At 35.1% G+C, this 22,678-nt stretch overlaps 1 protein-coding gene across 2 annotated transcripts in view; it reads left to right on the top strand.

Moving 5' to 3' along the window:
• Positions 1-15,439, top strand: part of CD109 (CD109 molecule) — a 102,354-nt gene extending 86,915 nt beyond the window's left edge. For both annotated transcript variants that reach the window (XM_039853291.1, XM_039853292.1), the window contains 9 exons: positions 1,198-1,426; positions 2,435-2,600; positions 4,337-4,527; positions 5,140-5,295; positions 6,295-6,360; positions 9,236-9,378; positions 11,124-11,271; positions 12,844-12,946; positions 14,956-15,439. In XM_039853291.1, the coding sequence (XP_039709225.1) occupies positions 1,198-1,426; positions 2,435-2,600; positions 4,337-4,527; positions 5,140-5,295; positions 6,295-6,360; positions 9,236-9,378; positions 11,124-11,271; positions 12,844-12,946; positions 14,956-15,131 (1,378 nt within the window). In that variant the 3' untranslated portion in view covers positions 15,132-15,439. The remainder of the gene's footprint in view (positions 1-1,197; positions 1,427-2,434; positions 2,601-4,336; positions 4,528-5,139; positions 5,296-6,294; positions 6,361-9,235; positions 9,379-11,123; positions 11,272-12,843; positions 12,947-14,955) is intronic.
• Positions 15,440-22,678: the final 7,239 nt, after the last annotated feature.

Here is a 22,678-nt window from a genome sequence, read left to right as displayed (position 1 = left end):
AAAGTTCCAGGCTTGCCAGTGCGGAGGGAGAGAAGGCTGGAGTATCCAGCACTGGCAATTGGACACTTAAGCCTGGATGTAGCATTTCTTTTCACTTTATCATGATCAGAGCTAGTCGCATGGCCATGCTTAACTTCAGGGAGCCAATGAAGTGAATTCTTCTGCATACTCAAAGTAAAAGAGAACTAGATATTACTGAATATTAGTAATGTTTACCCCGCCAAATCTTTTATAGGATGAAACAGATCTGCTTCAAATTTTCTTTTGGAATGATTCAGGATATAGATCCATAAATAGAAAGGTTTCAGTGTTTTATTGCTTGACATTCTTTTCACCTCAATATTTGGTGTTCTATAGCAGGGATCGGCACACTTTTTCTGTAAAGGGCAGATAGAAATATGTTAGGCATTACAGGCCACATAGTTGCTTATTCTTCCCTCTCCTCTCAGCCCTCCCTCCCTCCTTTCTTCCCTCCCTCCCTCCATTCCTCCCTCCCTTCAGTCTATTCTCTGTTTCTCTCTTTCTCTCCTTCCCTCCCTCCCTGCCTTCCTTTCCTTCCTTCCTTCCGTTCCTTCCTTTTTCTTTCATTTCTTCCTTTAAAAATCATTCTTAGATGGAGAGTGGAGAGGGGAGAGGTACATATAAAAGACTCTGGGCTGTATTCGGCCCAAGGGCCAGGTCTGGCTCAACGGATTTGGCCCACAATCTATAATTCGCTGACTCCTGTCCTACAGGAGAGAAAACATCCATTTCCTCTACTAAAAGTGTGATGGGATTGTGAACTATATACATTTCATCAGACTGAATAAAGTATGTAATGAGATCTTCCTTGGCAAATACCTAGAACAGTCCAAAGGTGAATAACCTTGGACAATTTATTTAACTCTCTTGGGGTGTCACATTCTCAATTTATAAAATAATGAGGCTGGATTAGATGATTTCTAAATTCCTTTCCAAATCTGATATTTTGAGTTGACCTAAAATGTCTTGGCCATACTCAAATGGAAACCAAGTCTACCAGCTGGGCAGAGTTGCTTGTGTTGTCTCTCTTGTCTTTGTTTATTCTTCAGTGATTTTCTTTTTGGTGAATCTTCTGATGGAAAAAAAGTGTTATCGTTGGTGTTTTTCTTGCTCAGCATTACTTGGAGGACTTTTGTAAAGTGTATTTTATGTAATTTTCCCCCCTTCTCTACCAAGGTTGTCAGCTTTTGTTTTAAGATGTTTCCTCGAAGCTGATCCTTACATAGATATTGATCAGAATGTGTTACACAGAACATATACTTGGCTTAAAGGACATCAGAAATCCAATGGTGAATTTTGGGAGCCAGGAAGAGTGATCCATAGTGAGCTTCAAGGTGGAAATAAAAGTCCAGTAACACTTACAGCTTATATTGTGACTTCTCTTCTGAAATATAAAAATTATCAGGTATTTAATCTTTAACTTAACAAATGAGGGTGAGAAATTACAAGGGAAGTAGGTCTTGATGGGTCAGATATGTGTTTGGAAACTTAAAGAGATTGCAATTTTATATCATATTTGAAGTCTGAATTTGGGCATCCTTTTGCTTTGCATGTGTGGCCACATTCCAAATGCTGAGAATAAAAATATTGATCCCCTCTTTCAGAGTAATGAAGAGAATTCTAAAAATGCATTCTAATATGAATATTGTACTTGTTGTTGGTAAGATGAGTCAACATATACTTTATCATTGGAAAGATTAATTTCTTAGGAGACAGAAAATTCTTCAGAATTTGGGAATGCATTCTAGCAAATTTAGGTGATGAAGGATTTTTTTTTATTTCTAAAATGTCAATTACAATGTCTACTAATTTAGTACAATGTACATACACACTTGAAAAAAGTGTGTTAAATGGGCATGGAAGTCTGGATAAGAATGAGTGTGCATGGAAAGTTATGCTAATGAGCTTAATTTTGCTCCAGAGCTGTTTCAGTGATTGATGCCTTTACTGCTTAATGCTAACTGCATCTCACATGATCAAAAACAGCTGTTCTCTATATTAAGCCCCTAGCATTTTCCTATCCCAGTACTAGGCATGTAGAAGATAAACTTTCCCCTGAACTTACAGCTTCAATACCTGAGATCAAATAGGAGAAATATCTTTCTCAAGCTGTGTTTTATACTGTCATCTGAGTTAACAATATTCAAGGTGAGAAACACTGGCAAAAGTTCTACTTCTTATTTCTTATTCCCTTTATAAGTAAAAAGGACTAGTGCCTTTTTACTTATAAAACTGCAAAGCAGTGTTATTTTCAAAATGCATGTCAGATCTATAAATGTCAACGATCACTGTTGAGTCCCACTGCCTAGGCAAAGTCAGGTGCTCAATAGACACTGATATTTTTTAAGTGAATGTTTGAAAATACTTTCGGGGTTATTTTGAATGGTAAAGTATATATATTTTTTCCTTCAAGCCTAATATTGATGTGCAAGAGTCTATCAACTTTTTGGAGTCTGAATTCAACAGAGGAATTTCAGACAATTATACTCTAGCTCTTATAACTTATGCGCTGTCGTTCGTGGGGAGCCCTAAAGCCAAGGAAGCTTTGAATATGCTGACTCGGAGAGCGGAACAAGAAGGTAATGCATGGGATCCTTCTGACATTGTGAGACTGTTAAGTGTTATGAACTATATAAATTGTGTGAGAAAGTTTTATAAGCCAGATATGAAATTGATTATGTTTACATTTTCTGAATGGGATGAAAATTGAGTGCAGATGCAATCAGATGGAACTGACACGGCCAGGCTGGTCCCATCCTTGCCAAGAGTTTTCTAGAGAATTTCGAGGCCTGGGTGTTTCCTTCTTTTAGATATGTTCTGCTGGATGTCAGTTACCCTTTAAATTCTTCAATACCATTTCTGGTTTGGTGGCCAACAGTGGCCATTAAGACATTGGGTTGTGAGAGACTTGGGTTTAGATTCTGGTCCTGCTACTTCCCTTTATGAGTTTCAGTTTCCTGAACTGTAAAATTAGAATAACACCAATTTTAGGGTTTCTCTGAGGATTAAATGAGATAATGCACAGCACCTGCCACATGGCAGATGTTCAAAAATGTGAACTAAAATGCTAATTAATAGAAATGCACATGCCAAAAAATGCTGTTAGTGAATTATATGTATGATTTATTTGTTGAATGAGGACTGCTTAGGGGCTAAAGCAAGACAGAAAGCACAGGTGTTATTACTTCCCAAATGGCCTCTATAGTCAGGGATTCAGATGTGTGTGTATATGTGAGAAAGAGAGGGAGAGAAAAGGAGAGGGAGAGAGGGAGGGAGGGAGAGAGATAGAGAGAGAGAGAAAGAGAGAGAGAGAGAGAGAGAGAGAGAGAGAGAGAGATATGAATATGGGTGTGGGCAGAAATAATTTTAGATAATGTCCACTGATTCAAAGCTCTGCTAATTCAAGAAGGGATAACTGTAGAAAGTGCTTAGAGATGTCTGAGACTGTAAAAGTATTGTATTATTATTATTAGCAGTAATTTAGATTGAATTTATATTATCTATTGCAGCACTGGGAACTAGGAGGTTATTTCATAGCGGCTGAAGTAGTCTTTGACATTTTCTTCTTCTCTACTTGGCTAAGTGTAGTTATTTCACATTCCACCTAAGTATAATAATCATCTAACTAATAATATCTGAAAGAGGGGGGAGGTACCAAGCAGGATGCTTCTCTAGGGATTAGTAGGAATATCTCCAGGAAGACTGTTGAGTTGGCCAGGGTTTCTCATTTTTTCTCAGGGGTTGGATTTTGAACTTATAACACCAACTTTCAGATAATAAAAAAGGAGAAGTTTCCCAAAACGTTAGAGCAGTTAATGGGTGATTAACCCAGAACAGGGATCTTTCCAGTGTGTCCTAAAATATTTTTGGGATGGCCTGGTCAGAAAAGTTCCGTGCATTATCTTCTGGAATATAGTGTTTTTTTTCTCTTTTCTTCTTTTATTATAGCTGTTTAGTCTTGAGCCAAACATATGGAATTTCTCTTGGGAAAATATTTTCATCACAACATCTTTAAATGTAAGCAATAAGAGAAGGATGAAAATTTATAAGATTTATTAGTTTAAAAAGTGACATATAAGTATGCATATATATGTGCATATATGTGTATGTGTAAATACACATGTATTTGCTTGGCATAAATATACCCATATATAGAAATATATATATATATATATATATATATATATATATATATATATATATATATTTTTTTTTATGCTAGTCAAGTAGAACTTGGAACAGTGTAAGAATATTTTATGGTATAAAGTGTACTTTTTCTGTAATTGGTTAGATTGTTATTACTTTTCTCTTGTAGGAGACATGCAATTCTGGGTGTCATCTGTGTCCAAGCTTTCTGAATCATGGCAGCCAAGCTCCCTGGATATTGAAGTTGCAGCCTATGCACTGCTCTCACATTTTCTGCAATATAAGATTTCCGAGGGAATCCCAATTATGAGGTGGCTAAGTAAGCAGAGAAATAGCCAGGGAGGTTTTGGATCTACCCAGGTGAGTGATGATAGTTTTTTATCTATCTATCTACCTATCTACCTATCTATCTATCTATCTATCTATCTATCATCTATCTATCATCTATCTATCATCATCATCTATCATCTATCATCATCTATCTATTATCTATCTGTCTGTCTGTCTATCTATCTATCATCTATCTAATCTATCTCTCTATATGACTACCTATCTATCTCTATATATTCTTAGGAACTACTATGTGGTTGCTTTTTTATCATGACTTCATAAAATTACTGGGCAGTTTAAAAGTTTAGTAACTTAAGTAAAAGTTTTAAGTTACTAATTTTAATTATTTATCATAGATATAAATGTCCTATTTGATATTTACATGGAATAAATTAGTCTCAGTTTATGTTAGCGTTTTTCATCTGTAGTAGCTGATTTAGAAGATGCTCAGTCCCATCCAGCAGATATTTTCTGAGATTCTCATGTACTGTGGGTCCAGGAGATTCAAAGATGAGTAAAGGAGAGCTCCAGTCTCAAGGAAGATAGATGAATGTATAGCGGGCATCCTAAACATTACTAAATTTAGTCGTTGGAGACCTTGACATACACTTACATGCACAAACATTTTTCTTTCCTCAACAGGACACAGTTGTGGCCTTGAAGGCCCTCTCTGAATTTGCAGCCCTAATGAACACAGAAAGGACAAATATCCAAGTGGCCGTGACGGGGCCCAGTTCACCGAGTCCTGTAAAGTTTCTGATTGACACAGAGAACCGCTTTCTCCTCCAGACAGCAGAGGTGTGGGATGGGGTAGTTATCTAAAATTCTGGGTAGATGAATCTTTATGCTGGAAAACTGATTTATTTATTTCTGTTTTATTGACTCCAAAAAGACTGGCTCCCAGTGCCCTGTAGAGAGACTGGGAGGAGGGCCTCTTTTGGTTAGATTTGCTGAGCCAGAGAAGGGAGAAGGAGTGGAAAGTTTGGAATAGAAGAAAACATAGCACTGTTCTATTGGGAAAAGAATGAACCCCTGTTGAGTTCCTATTCTTTTCAGGCACTGTGCCAGATTTCTTCACATGTGCTATTGCATTTACTTCTCAAACCAACATTAAGAAGCGAGTACTTTTATCCCTGTTGTACTCATGTTAAAACTAAGACTGAGAAAGGTTAAGTAACTTGCTCAAGATCATGTTACTAGTAACAGTAGAGCTCAGATTTGAACCCATGATTTCAAAGACCATGTTCATTTCAGCTGCACCATATGTCTTCATAGGAGAATCTATAGAACCAATAGTAGAATTCTTACTTTGCAATAGAGTCAAGGCCTATGCTAGACCCTAATTTTATTCCCCTGGGTAACCTTGTGGGACTTGAAGGTAATGGATGAAAGTGATAACTTCAGGGCTGGAAACTGAAGAAGAGAGGTGACTGCAAAGGAAAAAGAAGGAAAAAAACTTAGTCATATCAGCGATGATGTGTCACTGTGTTCTCAGGAAGGCCAGAGGATTAGGCACTGATTAAGGGAGGTTAATGGAGGGAGATGACTTGTTTTTTCTCTTTCATGCTTTAACGTCTACAGAAGGGCAGACCTGTCTGTAGCAATGATGTGCACTCCCAAAGGGTGGAGTGTGGAGAGTAACCACTTCCCATAGCTTTTGATATGTGAGGCCATGTAAAGTTCTTAGAGCTTTCCACAGATTACTTACACTCCTCATAACACTGACCTCTTGTGCTACTTGGAAGGACTGAGGTACGGAAAATTAACTTTATTCACTTTTTTCCCACCTTTATTCAGCTTACTGTGTTAGAGCCAACTGAAGTTAACATTTCCGCAAACGGTTTTGGATTTGCTATTTGTCAGGTATGTAATAATGTTTAGTTTTGCTTAGTTATATATGATTTGTATAATAATTCTTTGGTTTGGGGCACTGCTAAATCTTTAACTTTATAATGTATAAAATTCTTAATGATTTGTTTCTATGACTTAGGCAAGATATATCTCCCTTTTAAGTAAAAAGTACTAGAAATGTTATTAGCTAGAGAGTAGACAGCAACTATATAATTGATAATCTTTTAGAAAAATATTTCTTGACTATTATATGCTTTTCAAAGTAAGGATTAAAATCCTCCATTATTATTCATGTGAATTGTCGAGAACTCACACCTTGTTTTATGAAAATACAGCTCAGGATTGTAATGCCATGATTTGATAAACAAAAATGCATTTTACTTGCAACTTAATATTCATCTAACATTATAAAGGTCACAGTGGTATTACAAGTAATTGACCTAAAGATAGGAAATGTATCCCTTTAATGTAAAATCTTATATAATGATAAGTAAAACAATTAAAGCATGATATGTTCTGGTGCAAGAAGAAAATCCAAAGAAATCTACCTATATCCTGCAATAGGGGCTAGAATAAAATGGAAGTAGAATGAAAAATACTGAAAGAAATAATTATTATACTAAATAATACATGAAAATCATAGGGACTGAAGATCATAGGGACTGCAAATCATCTTATTGGAAACCCAACATAATATATGATAGGATCAAAAATGATTATGTGCCTGATTAGAAAAACAAACCAGACAAACCCTGAAAGACTTACTGAGATTTTGGGAAAAAAAGGCTCTTACAGAGAAAAGGTACTTTTTCAAAAACCAGTACGACTGTTCTAGGCAAGAGAACTAGCACACTTGCTAAGTAGGACAAAGTGTCAGGTTTAATTTGGAGACTTCCAAGTAATTCTAAGATTATTTTGTGTGATACTCGAAATACAGTAAATGTTTTTTAAAAAACTAAGGAACAACAATGACAGTTAGAAGGAATGCTGTTCAATGAAAAAGGAAAAGAGTGAATAACCTGTACTGGTTTTTACTGACAAAGCCCATGTGAAAATTCTCATTCCTAAATGCATCTTTCAATGTCAACAGTAAATCCAAAAGTAAATACACAAAGATATTTTAGATATGATTGGAAGATTAAATCAACTTAAATCACCAAATTGGTTGGAATTTATTTTTGATAAACCAAATGTAAGTAAAATACTCAAGCCAAATGATTTTTACTTGAGGTTTGATGGCAGCAGTCAATATGGTACCTACTAGTCAGAATGTTCACCAGTCCTATGTCTGTGTCAATATGCAGAAAACAAGAGGTAGGGACCAATAGTCACTTCTCATGATGGAGAAAAACGTTGCAAAAAAATTAGTCACCTAGAAATAGGTATTGAGATTTCCTTTAGTTGATATTTTTGTGAGTGCCCTGGAAAAGAAAGAGCACAGAAGACTCTCAGGTTTGCAGTAAATGTTAACCTCTTTTGGGTAATAAAATGCTAAGCTGTTAGAAATAAACTGCAAGGTCTCTTGATATTTTCTGAGTTGAGCTTTACCATAGGCCAAACATAAAGCCTAATTCTCAGGTATAATTTTGGATATTAATTCTGACCCTGGGGACAAATCTAGTAGCCCTTGTTTGTTTCCTGAAGACAGTGGTTCTTAAAGGACAATTGTATGCCATTGGAAAAGGGATGATGAAAATAATAGAGACCATCTCTCCAGTTTTATGAAACCATTCTTCAACCGCTCCAAGAATACTCTATAATGTTAACTGTAGTTTAAGAAACAGTTGGAGAATATCCAAAATGAGATAACCAGAATGATCAAGGGGATTAAGGATTATGCACCTCAGGTATGACAGAATGAAAAGTTGGAACTCTTAGGTTTGAAAGATGAAGGCTTAGAGAGAAGACTTTTTTAAAGTATATAAATCCATGGTGGGTAGTAAAGGTTTAGTGTCCTCCTCCACCCTCTGTGTGTGTGTGTGTGTGTGTGTGTGTGTGTGTGTGTGAGAGAGAGAGAGAGAGAGAGAGAGAGAGAGAGAGAGAGAGAGAAACAGAGAGAGAGAGAGAGAGAGAGAGATATTACATAGCAATAGGAAGGCTTATAAACCTTGGCATCAAAAAAGTGGAAGAGGTAAAAAAATTTAGGTTCTAGTTCGACTTGGCATGAGGCAGGCCTAGAAGATTGTGAGTACATTCTCAAACTTCTGATCTTAGAATCCCTTTGAGAAAAACACTGGTCTTCGCACTCTGCCAGTGTCCCCATGGCACCTTTCATATTAGTGGTGGGCACAGAGTCTGTACGTGCTAAAAAAGAACCAGTTGACTTGAAAACCATCATTTATTTTATTATCTTTGAAAAACATTGTATGATTACAAAGAATCCTCAGCAGTTGAACAGGTTTGTATTCAACCAAGGCTTCTGGATGTTTTAGTTTTGATTTATCTTAGAGTTTCTAAGGTTCCAGTTTGTGAAAAATGACTTCAGTTGGGCAGTAGAGTTTAGAAATTAGTGGATACTCTCAAGAAAGTTGGCAATAGTTTCACTTTTTCCCTATAGGGAATGTTTTGCATTCTTTGAAAAAAACAATACCCATGAATATCATCCATTATAGTCTATGACACTTGTTTTGGAATGCTACCTAACACTTTTCTCAATTTTTTAAATCATTGCTTATAAAAACTTTCATAAGAGTGTTTTTTAATAGTGATGCTTTGTTAGTGAGTAAAACTAATTTTTTTCTAGGTTGAAGATTGTAAATCTAGTTGAGTTTATCCCAAAAAGAGTCATTACCTAACATTTAGAATACATAATGCTGTCAATTTGTTGTTAATAATAATATAATATATTGCTAATTTATTATTTATGCTACTTTGTTATTTATTACAGCTTAATGTTATTTATAATGTGAAAGATTCAGGGTCTTCTAGAAGACGAAGAGCTATCCAAAATCAAGAAGCCTTTGATTTAGATGTTGATGTAAAAGAAAATGAAGATGATATTAATCACTTGAATTTGAATGTGTGCACAAGGTTGGTATCTGTTTAAGTTCCCCCTCCTTCTCTTTCTCCTTTTTTTAAAAAGGTGATTTGAAGATTTAATTATTTATACATATAGTTGTCTAACTATATCATCCTTCTCTTTCTCCTTTTTTTAAAAAGGTGATTTGAAGATTTAATTATTTATACATATAGTTGTCTAACTATATCAATATATAAGGAGTTACATTTAACAAAGATTTTAGTTATGCATTACAATTTTGAGTACAAACTAGAAATACTGCTAATTATATTTAAGCATTTCTCTATGTGTCCAAAATTATTTACAAGTTTTTTTTTTGGTATTTGTAACAGATTTGAATAGAAAAATATAATAAAACTCAGGTCTAATTGATGGAAACTTGAAATTAGCCTATCATGTTTAATACTCTAAAATTGGTTACTTCTTGTTGTTAGTCATTTTTCTGTTAAATAATTATTCCAGGTTCATATTTAATCGTGTTACATTTTTCAACTCAAAACTTCTTGAGAACATGCAAGTTCAGTGAAAGGAATAGTTGTTTTTTTTTTTTTTTGACACAGTGAAAATATTACAGTTTAAAAGGTCCTCACCTTGGGTAATAAAGCACTTATAGCTTCCGAGGGTACTTAGTAGGTAATTTGTAAATCTGGGCTGTATCCAAAGCATCTGAGGATCTCATTAAGTCATAAGGCAAAGAGTTTCCACTTCCATCTCAACCCTATTAACTTCCCAGACGCAGAGTTCATGAAGCTGCCTTCCTCAGCTTTCTAGGTCATTGCAATGCACACATAACTATTAAGAGCAACTCTTCTAGCAAGTTCTTGAGTCAAGAGACTTTACAGTTGGGATTGCTGAGCCAGCTGCAGTCCGCAGTTGTGCTGTGTGGCTTTTCAGTCAGTCACTGGTGCGCTGCTCTAAAAAGCAAGATTTTTCTACCAGCCCTGCTTGTGTTTGCCATCTGAAAGGACAACAGGAGCTAACTTAAAAATTCTATTTGACAGACTTCTTTCCTAACCAAGTGGGGCTCTTTCTGGTCCAAACAAAAAGCTCTTGCCAGCTTTGCATTTCAGAAAAATATTTATTTTACAGGAGACAAAATGTTGTTGGTGCCGGGGTCTGTTGATGCTCACATTGTGTGCAACAGGGTGAGAAAACGATGCAGTGTGACAAAACTTTCCGAGGCTTGTAATCCAAAGAAAACACAAAATGTGCACTAGTATGTGAGAGAACAAAGGGAAAGACTCTCTCCCTATTGGTCTTCTTTTTCTAAAATCAGATGAAGGCTTGCTAAAGACTTGGGCACGGTCTACTGCTAAGCAATAAAGTGACGCCTCTTTTACAGTTCCTGGCTTTCAGCTGGAAAGTTTAGTGTTGTCAACTTTGGAGAAAATGAAAAATGCAGTTCAGTTTGGAATCACCACTAGAAAACGGGGTTGCCTGATGAAAGGGCATCTAGGTTGTACTTGTTAACAACCTACAGGCACAAGCCTGTTACAAAACAGGTATTTCAGACAGTTTGTCAGATGAACACATGGTTGTATCATTATTCTTTATGTGGTTGAATGTTATAAGAATTTCACACCTGGAAGGAAAGAATTACCTGTTTTATAATTTTCTATAGTGATTTTTTTATTTCAACAAAACAGTAACTATTTGGAATAACACTTGGCAGTTTTAATTTTTATATGAAGGTAGTTTGCCAGTAGCTTTAGGTTTTTCCTAAAGGGTTTCTTCCATCTTTTCCTTTTTTCTCCAGGTTCTTGGGTCCAGCTAGAAGTGGCATGGCCCTTATGGAAGTTAACCTGCTCAGTGGTTTTACTGTGCCTTTAGAAGCAATTCCTCTGAGTGAGACAGTGAAAAAAGTGGAACAAGATCACGGAAAACTCAACCTATATTTAGATTCCGTAAGTAGTAAAACCTAAGTTTTTGTATAGGTAACCATTGACATAGCTACCATTTGTTGTGTTCAGAGTCTTATGCAAATTTTCTTTAGGTTGTTATTTCAGCTTTTTGTGTCCCTGAATGACTTTAACACGGCACCCATATATCTGTTCCCATGAAAAAGACATCATTATAAAATTAGTTTAAAGAGGATTACTATTAATGATGAGCCCAGTTAAAGTCTTGAGAACTAAATCATTTATTTCATGTCAGATTTAAAATATATAGAAACCGCCATATTATAATTTCAAAAATTCAGTCCAGATCTCTCAATTTGAGAACCCTTCCACCTCAGGGAATTGCTAAACATATTTGTTTAAATGCTGGTGATGAAAGCTTTAAGTACATGTTTTAAAATGTTTTCATGAAGGTTTTAATAAATCCCAAAAGGGTTAATATATTTTTATTGAAGTTAGGTGCTTAACTCCTAGAGGAATATTCTCAGAGTTTTGGGCTTTACACATAATTATTATATAATTTTTATACATACTTCCCATTGCTGTATGAAAATTACTGATCCAAGAATAAAGTACATAATTATATAAGAATAATGTAAGTGAAGAATTCAAGACTCTACCTGTTATGTCTCAAAACTGCTAGTATGTAAGTTTATTCTTCTGACATCTATATGAAATTCATAGGTTGAATTGAAATTGAGTTCTAAGTGTTCTTAGGATTTCATGTTACATAGGGGGAATATATATGTTTCTTATTCTACTTTTGCCAAGTATGAATCAGAAATATATTGCTTTAGCAATATATATACTTTTAAAAAGCTAGTTCCTGAATGTTCTCATTGTTTTGAGATGTCAAAAATCACTCTGGTTAAAACTAATTCAGAGTTTCTGGTTCATTTTGCTGTTTGGGAATTTTCATATATTAAATACTGCTTGAAAGCCACAGGCCTGATTTGGAACTTGAAAAACAAATTTATGGTTTTTATTTAATAATGGAATTGGTTTTGGAGTTTGTCCTGTACCTGCTATGTTCTTGTTAATGGTTACCTAAATTTGAGTGTCCGTTATGTTTTGACAGATTCGATTTTTCATTTACTGTTAATTGATACATAATGAAATGTTTGAAGAAATTTATCAATTTCAGATACCTTAACCAGTATTGTTTGCCAAATTGGCATAAGCTGCCCCTCTTAGAGGCAAGGAGGTCATATTAGTCAGTTGTTGGTTTTAGGGCGCACCCCCCACCCTGGGGTTACCTCACTTACTGGGAGAGGCGGCTCTTGTGAACTGAGGGCAATTCTCTGGAGCATGTATCCTTAGGCTTGCTGCTTGCTTAACCATTCAGTGTCTATCCCTTTCAGTAAAATGGAAATAAGAACAATACCTATCCTGTAAGGATAGTTTTATGAGTTGAGATAATTTATATAAAGTGCTTACCACAGTACTAGGCACATAGAGGTGCTCCCTGAAACTTAGTTTCTATATCTGTTTCCTAACACGATAAGAAAAAGAAATGTCTTTTACTTTATAATGAACACATAGTCTGCCACCCCTTAAAAATCTTTTGTATTTTTCAAGGTAAATGGAACCCAATTTTGTGTTAATATTCCTGCTGTGAGAAACTTCAAAGTTTCAAATGCACAAGATGCTTCTGTGTCAATAGTGGATTACTATGAACCAAGTAAGTGTTCTTATTATTTTAGGAGTTAAGCCAGGCATTCACTCACTTACTCATTCATTCATTCATTCATTCATTCATTTAAAGTAGCCACCTACTGGATAGGTTTTGTGTTGTGGGGGTGTTGTTGGAGGAAGTGTAGGAGGTGAGGGAGCAGGAGGTGAGCTTTCCATTTAAATGAAGACAACTGATAATTTACAAAGGTCTCATGATAGCATTTATCACATAGTATTAAAAAATGATGCTTTTGCTCATAATGTTTTAGGTTTTTAACTCACAATTACAAAGTTTACAAAGAAAATTGTTGTAGTGAGTCCAGTTATATTTAGTTTCTAAGGTTTTGCTCCTATTCCAAGCACCTATTCTATCTGGTTTTTGTCTTAAAATGAGAGTTCTTCAGGAGAGAGCATGAACAGCATTCGTAGTGGAAAAGCCTCAGCTGGGTTTAGTGTTTCTTCATGGAAGGAGTCTGTTGTTAAAATTGATACATTATAATTTTTTTTTTAGTATGTCAAGAAAAATATAGTTTGTTTGGAAAATAACTTGAACTTCTTTGATTCTACTGATGCATCTTACCTTATAAAATGTCAGAAACTTAGGATGTGAAAGTAGAGATCTGGTTTAGAGATCACCTAAATTAATTAGGATGCATCTACGTTTAGTGATCTCTGGGCTGTGATTTCTGGGCATGAGAATTATCCTGAGTAACACCCCCAGTGGCTCAGAATCATCAGAATGCTTGAGAATCATGAACATTTTTATGTGTTAGGTAGTTGTAGACACTTACACTTTAAAATTGTTGACATTGTTAGTAATTTTTGTTAGAGTATTCATGGAAGACTAGGGTGTAGCACCAGTTCTCTCTCTGTCTAAATCAACAAGCCAGTTCTTCTGTTCTTTTGTCTCCTGTTGGAACTGGGGACGAGCATTCGCCTAGGTTCTTGTGGGACATTTTGGGGAAATACTGACATCATACTTGTTTTCTGGTGGAAGGATGATGGAATGTGCTGTTGAGACTCAAGGACAGTGCTTAGTTATCCAACTTTGTTATTTAATCTAGTCACAGAATTCTCCAGCTGATCTTTCTTAGGTAAATGGAGAACATCTTAAATGTTTAAGAAAAAAAGATTCAGTCTAATTAATTTATTTTGTGTGTGTGGAAAACAACTTATTTATGAAGGGCACATTTTAAAATGAACATTTGGGAACAATCAAGTTAATCAAAACCTACAACCCATTTTTAAAAATCCTGGAGTTAGAAAACATATTTATAACATTAAAAAATTGATGAAAAAATCAAGAAGAAATTTAAATATAGAATATTTTTAACTTGTAAAAATTAAAATAATTTGTTTTATAGTGAGTTTATTGTAGTATTATAAATGCTTTGAATAGTTTTTTCGGATTAGCTTGTACTATAAAATTTACCAAAGTTGAATAGTTTTTAGAGACTATGTGCTCAATGTCTTAAAGCATTGAAACAAGGCATTACACAGACAGTTTTCTTTATGTTTTTGTATTTTTCGATAAAGCCTATGGTAAATATCTCTTTTATTTTTTAAAATTAATTTATTCTCCAATTACAGTTTACATATAATGTAAGGATCTCTTTTCAGTAGTTCTAATGATCAGAACTTACTTGAATGTGTAGAAAAATGTCGCCCTGAAATAAACTGTCGAGGAGTTGAAACAATCCTTGATTTAAAAGCTTTCTTGCTGCATAAGAGAGTCAAGTTGTGCTTGCCATTGCAGCATACAGTCTGTTTTCTTTCTTTTAATGCTGGCCAATGACTGGTGGTAGATAGATTGAACTAAAAGCATTGTTTCTCTCTTGGATTTGGTGAGCCGTTTGGGCCCTTCTGGAGCATCTTAGTTGTTTCTTGTAAAGAAAAATAAAATTATATGAAGATTGGAAAACTCAGAAAAGTCTATTGAAATGCTTTTAAGTTTTGGCAAAGTAAACGTTTCTAAACAAGGGAGATGTGTAACTGATGTCTGCTTTTTTTTAACAGGGAGACAAGCGGTGAGAAGTTACAACTCCAAAGCAAAGCTGTCCTCTTGTGACCTCTGTGGAGACGTCCATGGTTGCGGTCATTGCAATAATGGAGCTTCGATCTCTCTTCCTCACTCCTCAGTCATTTTCATTTTCTGTTTCATGCTTCTGTTCTCTGTACAACATTGGCCATGATTTATTTTTTAAAGACTCCAAGTAATATATTTCCAGAAGTCACATGTGATTATCTTGTTTTCGTAATCAAATATTGCTTCTGATTATTTTGAAAAACAATTTTTTTTTCTTTTTATGGGGGTGTGGGGTTGGGGGAATGGTGTACAATAGGTCCTAGTATGTATAGTTGTATAGATTTCTTTACCTAAATTCCGTGTGGAACAAAATTCAGAATTATTGCAGTTGTATATCTTTATGTTTCCCCCTTTAAAATATTTTTAAGATTTTTGTAGGAAGCGTTTTCTCCAGAATAAATGTGTTATTTTAGATTGGTTATTTTTTTCATTTTATAGAACATATGAGCCTAGATTCTTAAGCATTATTATACATCAGTGTTTCCTTTAGTTTTGATAACCTAAAAATAAAAGGCCCAAATGAGGGGCAACAGCATTTATTTGAGATTAAAAAGAATAGCTATTCTTCAGGAGGGAAGAATAAGAGAGGGATTGTGCTTTGCTGGCTGGGTCAGAGATTGAGGAGTGTACAGAAAACTGTCTGAAGGGGTCTTGGGTGTGCAGCTCTCCCTCTCACTTCCTCAGCCCCACACACTGGCTCTTTTTTAGGGGGCAGAGGTGGAGCGTTGCAATATGTGTCTTATGTGACTTAGACTAGAAGATCCTAGACCAGAAGGCACAAGTTTTGTTAGAAATGGGGAGACAATAAGCCAGGGCTACAACAAAATCTTATATAAGATACAGCAGCCTGACCTCTCTGTGGTTTGGGAAAAAGGCTGAGGTTTGATGAGGGCCTGAGAGTCTTGACGTGACCACTGACCTAAAGTATTACAGAGCATTGCCTGGGATCTTGAGGAAGTTCTTCTAGGCTCCGGTGTCTGAGCATCAGCCTGCCTGCCATCTGGTGACATCTAATGCTTTCTGTGAATCTCTAAGCAGTTTCCTGAATTTTGAGCACCTGGATCATTGGTTACCTGTATTCTAAAGGATAATATTAATTTATCTCGGTGAAAATTTTGAAGAAAAATTCCTTTTCTCTTTTTCTTGCTTTTCCATTTTTCTCTTCTCCCCTTTTCTTACTTCCCTTTCCTTCTTCCTTTCTACTTTCCCTTCTAAATATATTGAAATATATTTGATATAGCAAAAAAATTAAATTTTTTTTTTTAGTAAATCTAAGAAATGGTTTAATTTTGCTTCTAACTCCATGGCGTATCTCTCAAGTGGACATGGGAAAAATAATTGCCGTGGGCTCCAAAGAGTTTGCATTACAATATATTCAACTGTTTTAAAATAAATCTATCAAAAATGAAGTATGCAAATACAGCTTTAAAGTGAGTTTTAAAAAGAATTTTATTTTTAGTGAATTTTAAGAAATTGTAGTGGAGTGGATATTCGTGTACTGCTTATGGATATTTTGGATACCAAGGTAGAAATTACCAGCATTCAGTATTTTAAAGCTTGAAACCTCTATGTGGACCAAAGATTCTCACAGAGTGGTCTATGGAGAGAGAACAGTTAAATATCAAACAAATAATTTTCCTGTATTGTTTTTAAGTGGGGAAAAGTTTTTAATTCTATTATACCTTTGAACCACTCTGCTCTAAAATACGTACTTGTTATGTTTGGGACTTCCCATCTGGTGTTTTCAGCCTTTATACTCCAGGACTTCTTGAGGAATGAAAGTATCTTCCAATGAAGCTGGTGTTGGTAAAGATACCGCCCCGCCCCGCCCTACCCGGGGACTTTATGCTGACCATCAGTACCTTATATTCTTCAGTAAATAATTTATGCTGAACTTCTAGTGTAGTATATTAGGAAAGACTAGAATGGAAAGGCCGTTGGAAGACAGCTTGTATCTTTTTTAGACCATAGGTCCTCATTTAAGAACTGGGACTCTAATACGAATGTGAAATGCTTCATATTTTCAGGGTAAAAAGTCATCTTGGAACTCATTTCTTTATTATGAAAGTATTAGAAATGAAGAGCTAGGTAGTGGGCGAGGAAAGGTCAGTTAGCTCTGCGTTGTGGTGCGTGGGGCCATGGATGGGTGAGGCCCTGTCCTCTTCCTCCTTCATCTCTCTCATAGAGAACTTGCTCTGCTACAGATAGTGGGTTTGAGTGAGAAGTGATTAAAAAGCCACAGGCATAAGTAAAAAAGGAGGACATGGAGTAATAATTAATAGTATAATTTTTCTTCATCTCTTATAAGTAATACTATTAAAAATTCATTTTACCTTTAAGTTTGCTTATGCTGAAACTCTTCCATTTAGAATGCCATCAGTTTCATTAATTGATAGAAACTAAAGTCTCCCCTCCTTTTCCACTGACTGGGGACCTTATTAAAGCATCAGCATCCAGTTTTGACTGGACAATGGTTCCAGAGACTGAATGTCGGGAATAACTAGTAGCCAAACAATTCAAGGACAGAACAATACTTTCATATTTGGTTTCACCATCTTACTAACTTCAGTTATAATTCTAAAAAAGAAATTAAAGCCCATTAAAATATTCCGGGTCAATGAAAGGTTTCCTTCTATTGTATTGTCCTATCACACTTTATGTTTTTCAAAATGTTCTAATAATAATCTTTGGTTTAGTATTTTGATTATATTATAGTCTGAGGAGCACTGTGCTAATGTAAAATCCAGATATATATCTATTACCTAATAGTTTGTTACTTATATATGCAATTCCATATCCTACATGCAGGAATTTTCAGACCTGTAGATGGCATAATTCTCCCTGCTCCAATTCTTTTGGGCTTGGGTAGAGTTATTTCTTTAAAAGTTATATTTAGCCCTAATTTCTGTTCATGTTAAATGAAGTTATAAATATTCTGGCAATATAATTGCCATTTATATTTTGATATAATTCAATTAGTCAACAGTTCTGGCTCCTATATTGATAAAAATTGGAGCTGAGTTTTCATCATTTTTAAAAGAAGCCATTTTATTAACCTGTTGGCATATAACCTGGAGTTATTTATAACAGGCTTAGTTTTTATAATTTGCTTTATTGAAGTTTAATACTGATTTCTATAAAAATATATTGTAAATACCTCTTTGACAAGGTTTCTTAACATAAGAGTAGTACATATATTGAGTTTGCCAAGTGGCTACCATAGGTCCAGATACCATTTATATTCTTTAGTGCATCATTTTCTTACACATTGTAAATCTGATACACTTTTAGTAAGCGGACTCGTTCTTGGATAAGCCTCAGAACCTTTTATTCTCTCGGTAGAGGCATCTGTTAAACAGAAGAGTATAGTCCTTATTTTTTCTTTGTTTTCAAATTCCAGGAAAGCGTAGCACTTTTAAGAATTTAAAAATTTCCTATCATCTATCCAAATGATATTCATGTTGCTCGTAAATATCTTAAGTTATACTGGGAGTCATTTGAGGTGCAATTTTATCACTACTTTGAATAGAAGACTGTTATCCTATTTTGGGAAAGTAAGCATTAAATATACATTTTTGATTAAGTGTATATCAGTAGGAGTAGGCTTTTTTCAAAATTATTTCTAGCCGATGAGTTGTGTTTGTATGTACCTCATCAAAAGGCAGTGCCACATTGCAACATTCCGTACAATGTCATTTTCCTTTTAGTTATCGTAACACAGGAAAATAGATATTCTAAGTGATTTTTGAGTTTCTTACTTCAAAGGAGGCTTACGTATTGGTATGTGTGTGTCTTTATAATAGGATGATATTGATTTATGTGTAGCTACTTATTTAAGAATAATTCTATCTCATCGTCACGAGGCCACAATTTACTACTCTTCTGCTGTAATCAGTGGTAGAGGGCAGTTCCATGTTCCATTTGTAGATCTTTAAGATTTTATCTTTGATAGCTTCAATAAAATACAGTTCTATTCTGGTCTTTCAAGACTATATGTTTTGGATTTTTAATAAGATGCAGTTGATGTGGTAGAGTCCATTTCTTTTATACACAAGAAGCTTTATAAAATTTTATTCATAAATCCCCTATTTTGAGAAGCTATTTGCCTATGAGACAAATATTATTGAAATGAAACATTATTTTCCCAGAAAATAAAGCTTTATATATTGATCAAGGTAATTCTGAAAGTTTAAATTTTAAATGTTAGAATGTTGTTATTGTTAATTATACTCTATTATGTATTCAATAGGAATCATAGCTTATCAATAAAAATTAAATTCCCATCTATTTATTATCAGTGTTTCTTTTATTTTAGCTTAAGTCATATCTATAGCACATCTCCTTTACCTAACCTTATTTATTTATTTATTTTGAATTTTATGAGTTTGAGCCAAACCGATGACATATGCTGGGGCATAAGATCTCAAATGCTTTGGAGTAACAGTTTTGCAGCTTCTTTTATGCATTTGAAATTAAGGAGAGAATGTAAGGAAGATTATGTGGACATGGGAGAAAGCAAGCCAGGGATCGAATGGATTACAGGATAGTTAACAAGAATGTATGCTCTCTTAAGGGTGGTTATGGCAAAGGCGTTTTGCCCTAGATATACAGAAACAATGCACAGGGCTTGTTAAAGGCAAAGACAAACCTTTTACTAAAAAGTTACACACCTGGGGCGTGACTAACCACCATGACCTGCCCAAGTTAGGGATTTCTGATCAGAATACCCTGTGAGGTTACTTTCTATAGAACCCTTTTTTTCATCCATAGTTGCCTCTTTCGGTCATAAATCAATCCGAAGGATGTGTTGATGACCAACCTTTTGGTCAGATAGTGTGGTGTCGTAGCGCCAGGAAGGCTCATTCCTAGGAAGTCTTAGTACTGATGCTGTCTTACTGACCACTGGGGATGGAGCAATACTGTAACCATGGGATCTGAGTTGAGGCCAAATTTTCCCCAAATAGGGAGGGGAGGTAAATGGAAGACAGTCAGGTCTTATGGCCTTCATTGTGAAAAAACACTCTGGATCATTTCTATCCTGCAAACTATCATGATCTGAGTTTTGCCTTCTGACTCATTTTTCTGTATTTGGCATCTAATATATTTACATAAGCCATAAAAAGAATATTAACAGTTATCTTTTACATGTTCCATAATTATAAACAATTAGACTATATAGAAAAACCCCCAAAACAAGTATAACTATTATTGTGATTAATATCATTAACAGACAGGTAAGGACAAACAAAATGAATTCTGAGTTCAATATCAATCTATAGATATTCAGGCCTTGTCGATGTCTTGAGATAGCTATCTAATTCTGGTGTCCGTGGCTTCTTGTCCTTGAGGAGTCTTTAATGTCCATAGACAAATGTAGATGTCCATTCACAGTTAGAGTCCTGATAAGGTCCTTTCCAATGAGGTTGGAGAGTCTTTTATTTTATGTTCTTTTACAATAAACAAAATCTCCAGGCGGCAGTCTCTTTAAAGGCAAATGATCTTTAAAGTCTTTGTCGCTCGGAGCTGTCAGTGAAAGAAAGTGGTTACCAACTTAGCATTTTCTTGAGGTGACTTTAACAAATGTCAGCAATAGTGTAAGATGTCTTTTAATAATGTCAGCTCATAAGTTCCTTCATCTAAGTCCAGCTCAAATGCACTGTGATGCACGAAGGAAAGCAAAAACCAAAAAACGGAGAACTAAGAAGCAGGAAAGAACCAAGCAATTGTCTTGGGTTTCCCATCACCCCGACCATTTGTTTAATTCACAGCCATTGTTTACCCTAGAAGTTTTCCTACATATATTGAGATTTTAATCCTTACAACCTCAGTGTTTAATAACAACTGAGAAGTAATTAGCATTTTTTAGATTGGAAATTTTATAACTCATAGAAACATTTTTTTCATAGACATAATCAATTATTAACAAAGACTTATTTTTGTAAAACCCAGGTAAAATAAAGGTATATATTTTACTTAAACTAACAAACTTAAGTAGCTTTTATATACTAAAGATTAATCTTAGATCACGTGAACTTGAAAAGTATTCGATTTAGTTTCTATATTCATGAGAATTTTAGAATACCCAATTCTTACAAGCATTTGCCTTTAAATTAATTTTAACGGCACCATCCAGAGGTAGAAAAATATCTCACATTTACAACATATGCATATAAAATACACATATAGACAGACAGACTTTTTAGCTCTGAGAAAAACTCACTAATTTATAAAAGAACAATTGGATTCAAATCTTGCCCTGCAGGGATTTACAACTTATATCTGTCCTTGACAAGTCAAGTTCCTAACGACTGTCCCCTTTTAAAATGACAGCCATTTTTAATACCTCAAAGAATTGGGTTGACACCTAAACAACAACATAGGTTGATCTATTTATCTAAATCCTCTTTTTGAAGCTTTGAGAGACCAGTTTTGCCTAATTTTATAGCCAGGTGTTTATAATTCTGTGTGGAAAAGATTCATTTAGAAGTATCAAAGGATACTTATTTTGGCTATCTTAGTGTCGATGGGAGGCTGACTGTCATGGGACTTGTCTTCAGAGGCATGATTTCCCATGTTAATTTTGAGATCTGTAAAATCTGAAAAAATTTCTAGGAAAAACCAGCCCTTATGTGCACATCTCCAAAGAGCCAAATGCAGTGGATATTCCTATAGGACTGGTTTACGCCCTAGAGGAAAATTTTCCTCAGGCAATCCCACAAAGATTCTTAGTCACCTAAGAATACCTGAGCATATTGATGTTAGGATGAAAGATGAAGGGATGTGGGGATGCTCAGCTGGTGAATGAAACAATGTGGACTCTAATGCTTTTTTCAAATACCTGAAAGGATGGCACCTGCAAGCTCACATAGCAGAATCATTACAAGTGGGTAGATTTCGGCACAATATTAGGAGGAGTTGAATAAAACACCCCTATTTCAGAAGGTGGTGACTACGTGGTCCCTAGAGTTGTTTAGCAGGAGCTGGTTAACAGATATTAAAGAACGAGAGAAGTTACTGAGGCATGCAGATGTAAACTGGCAAGTAAAAGCTCATGGTTTGGAAGTTTTTATTTTTCTTTTATTTTAAAGAAGCACACTGGAAAGGATATCTTCTCTGTCTTTGGGAAATTCAAACTAGGTTCATGTCATTTTTCTCATTAGCTTCTGAGTTCTGTGCTCACTTCTAATATCGCCCTCTTCCCTTAATCTTTTTTCTACTTCACTTATCAGAAGCAATAAGAAGCATATTCCTGAAAGAGAGTTAATGCTTCAGTTTTTAATTTTTAGTATCAATATAGAGTTTAGCATGTACTAGATACTCAACATGGTAGATTCCAAAAAATTACTTTTTTTTTTTTTTGGAATAAAGGGAGTACTTTTTTTTCTCCCTCTATTTCCCTCCAGAACATCAGTTAATTTATTTAGATACTAAATATTCTGGTCACCAGTTCCAATGTGTGAAGGGGGTTCTTCACCACCAAGAAATTCTTGGACACCAGCTGGGTGTCCTATAATTCAATTTAATTCTAACACTGTCTACTCAGAGATTCACACAAGTTAAGGGTTCAGTCCTACAAGATTGCGCTCCACACCCCTAACCCCTTCAGATGCCAGTCACAATATGGGGGAATTGTATGGAGCTTTCCTGCCCTGT

This window comes from Pteropus medius, unplaced genomic scaffold (assembly GCF_902729225.1).
Source record: "Pteropus medius unplaced genomic scaffold, Ma_sr-lr_union100, whole genome shotgun sequence".
Classification (NCBI taxonomy): Eukaryota; Metazoa; Chordata; class Mammalia; order Chiroptera; family Pteropodidae; genus Pteropus; species Pteropus medius.
Note: the sequence above shows the minus strand (reverse complement) of the source record. Positions and strands in the feature narration are given on the sequence as shown.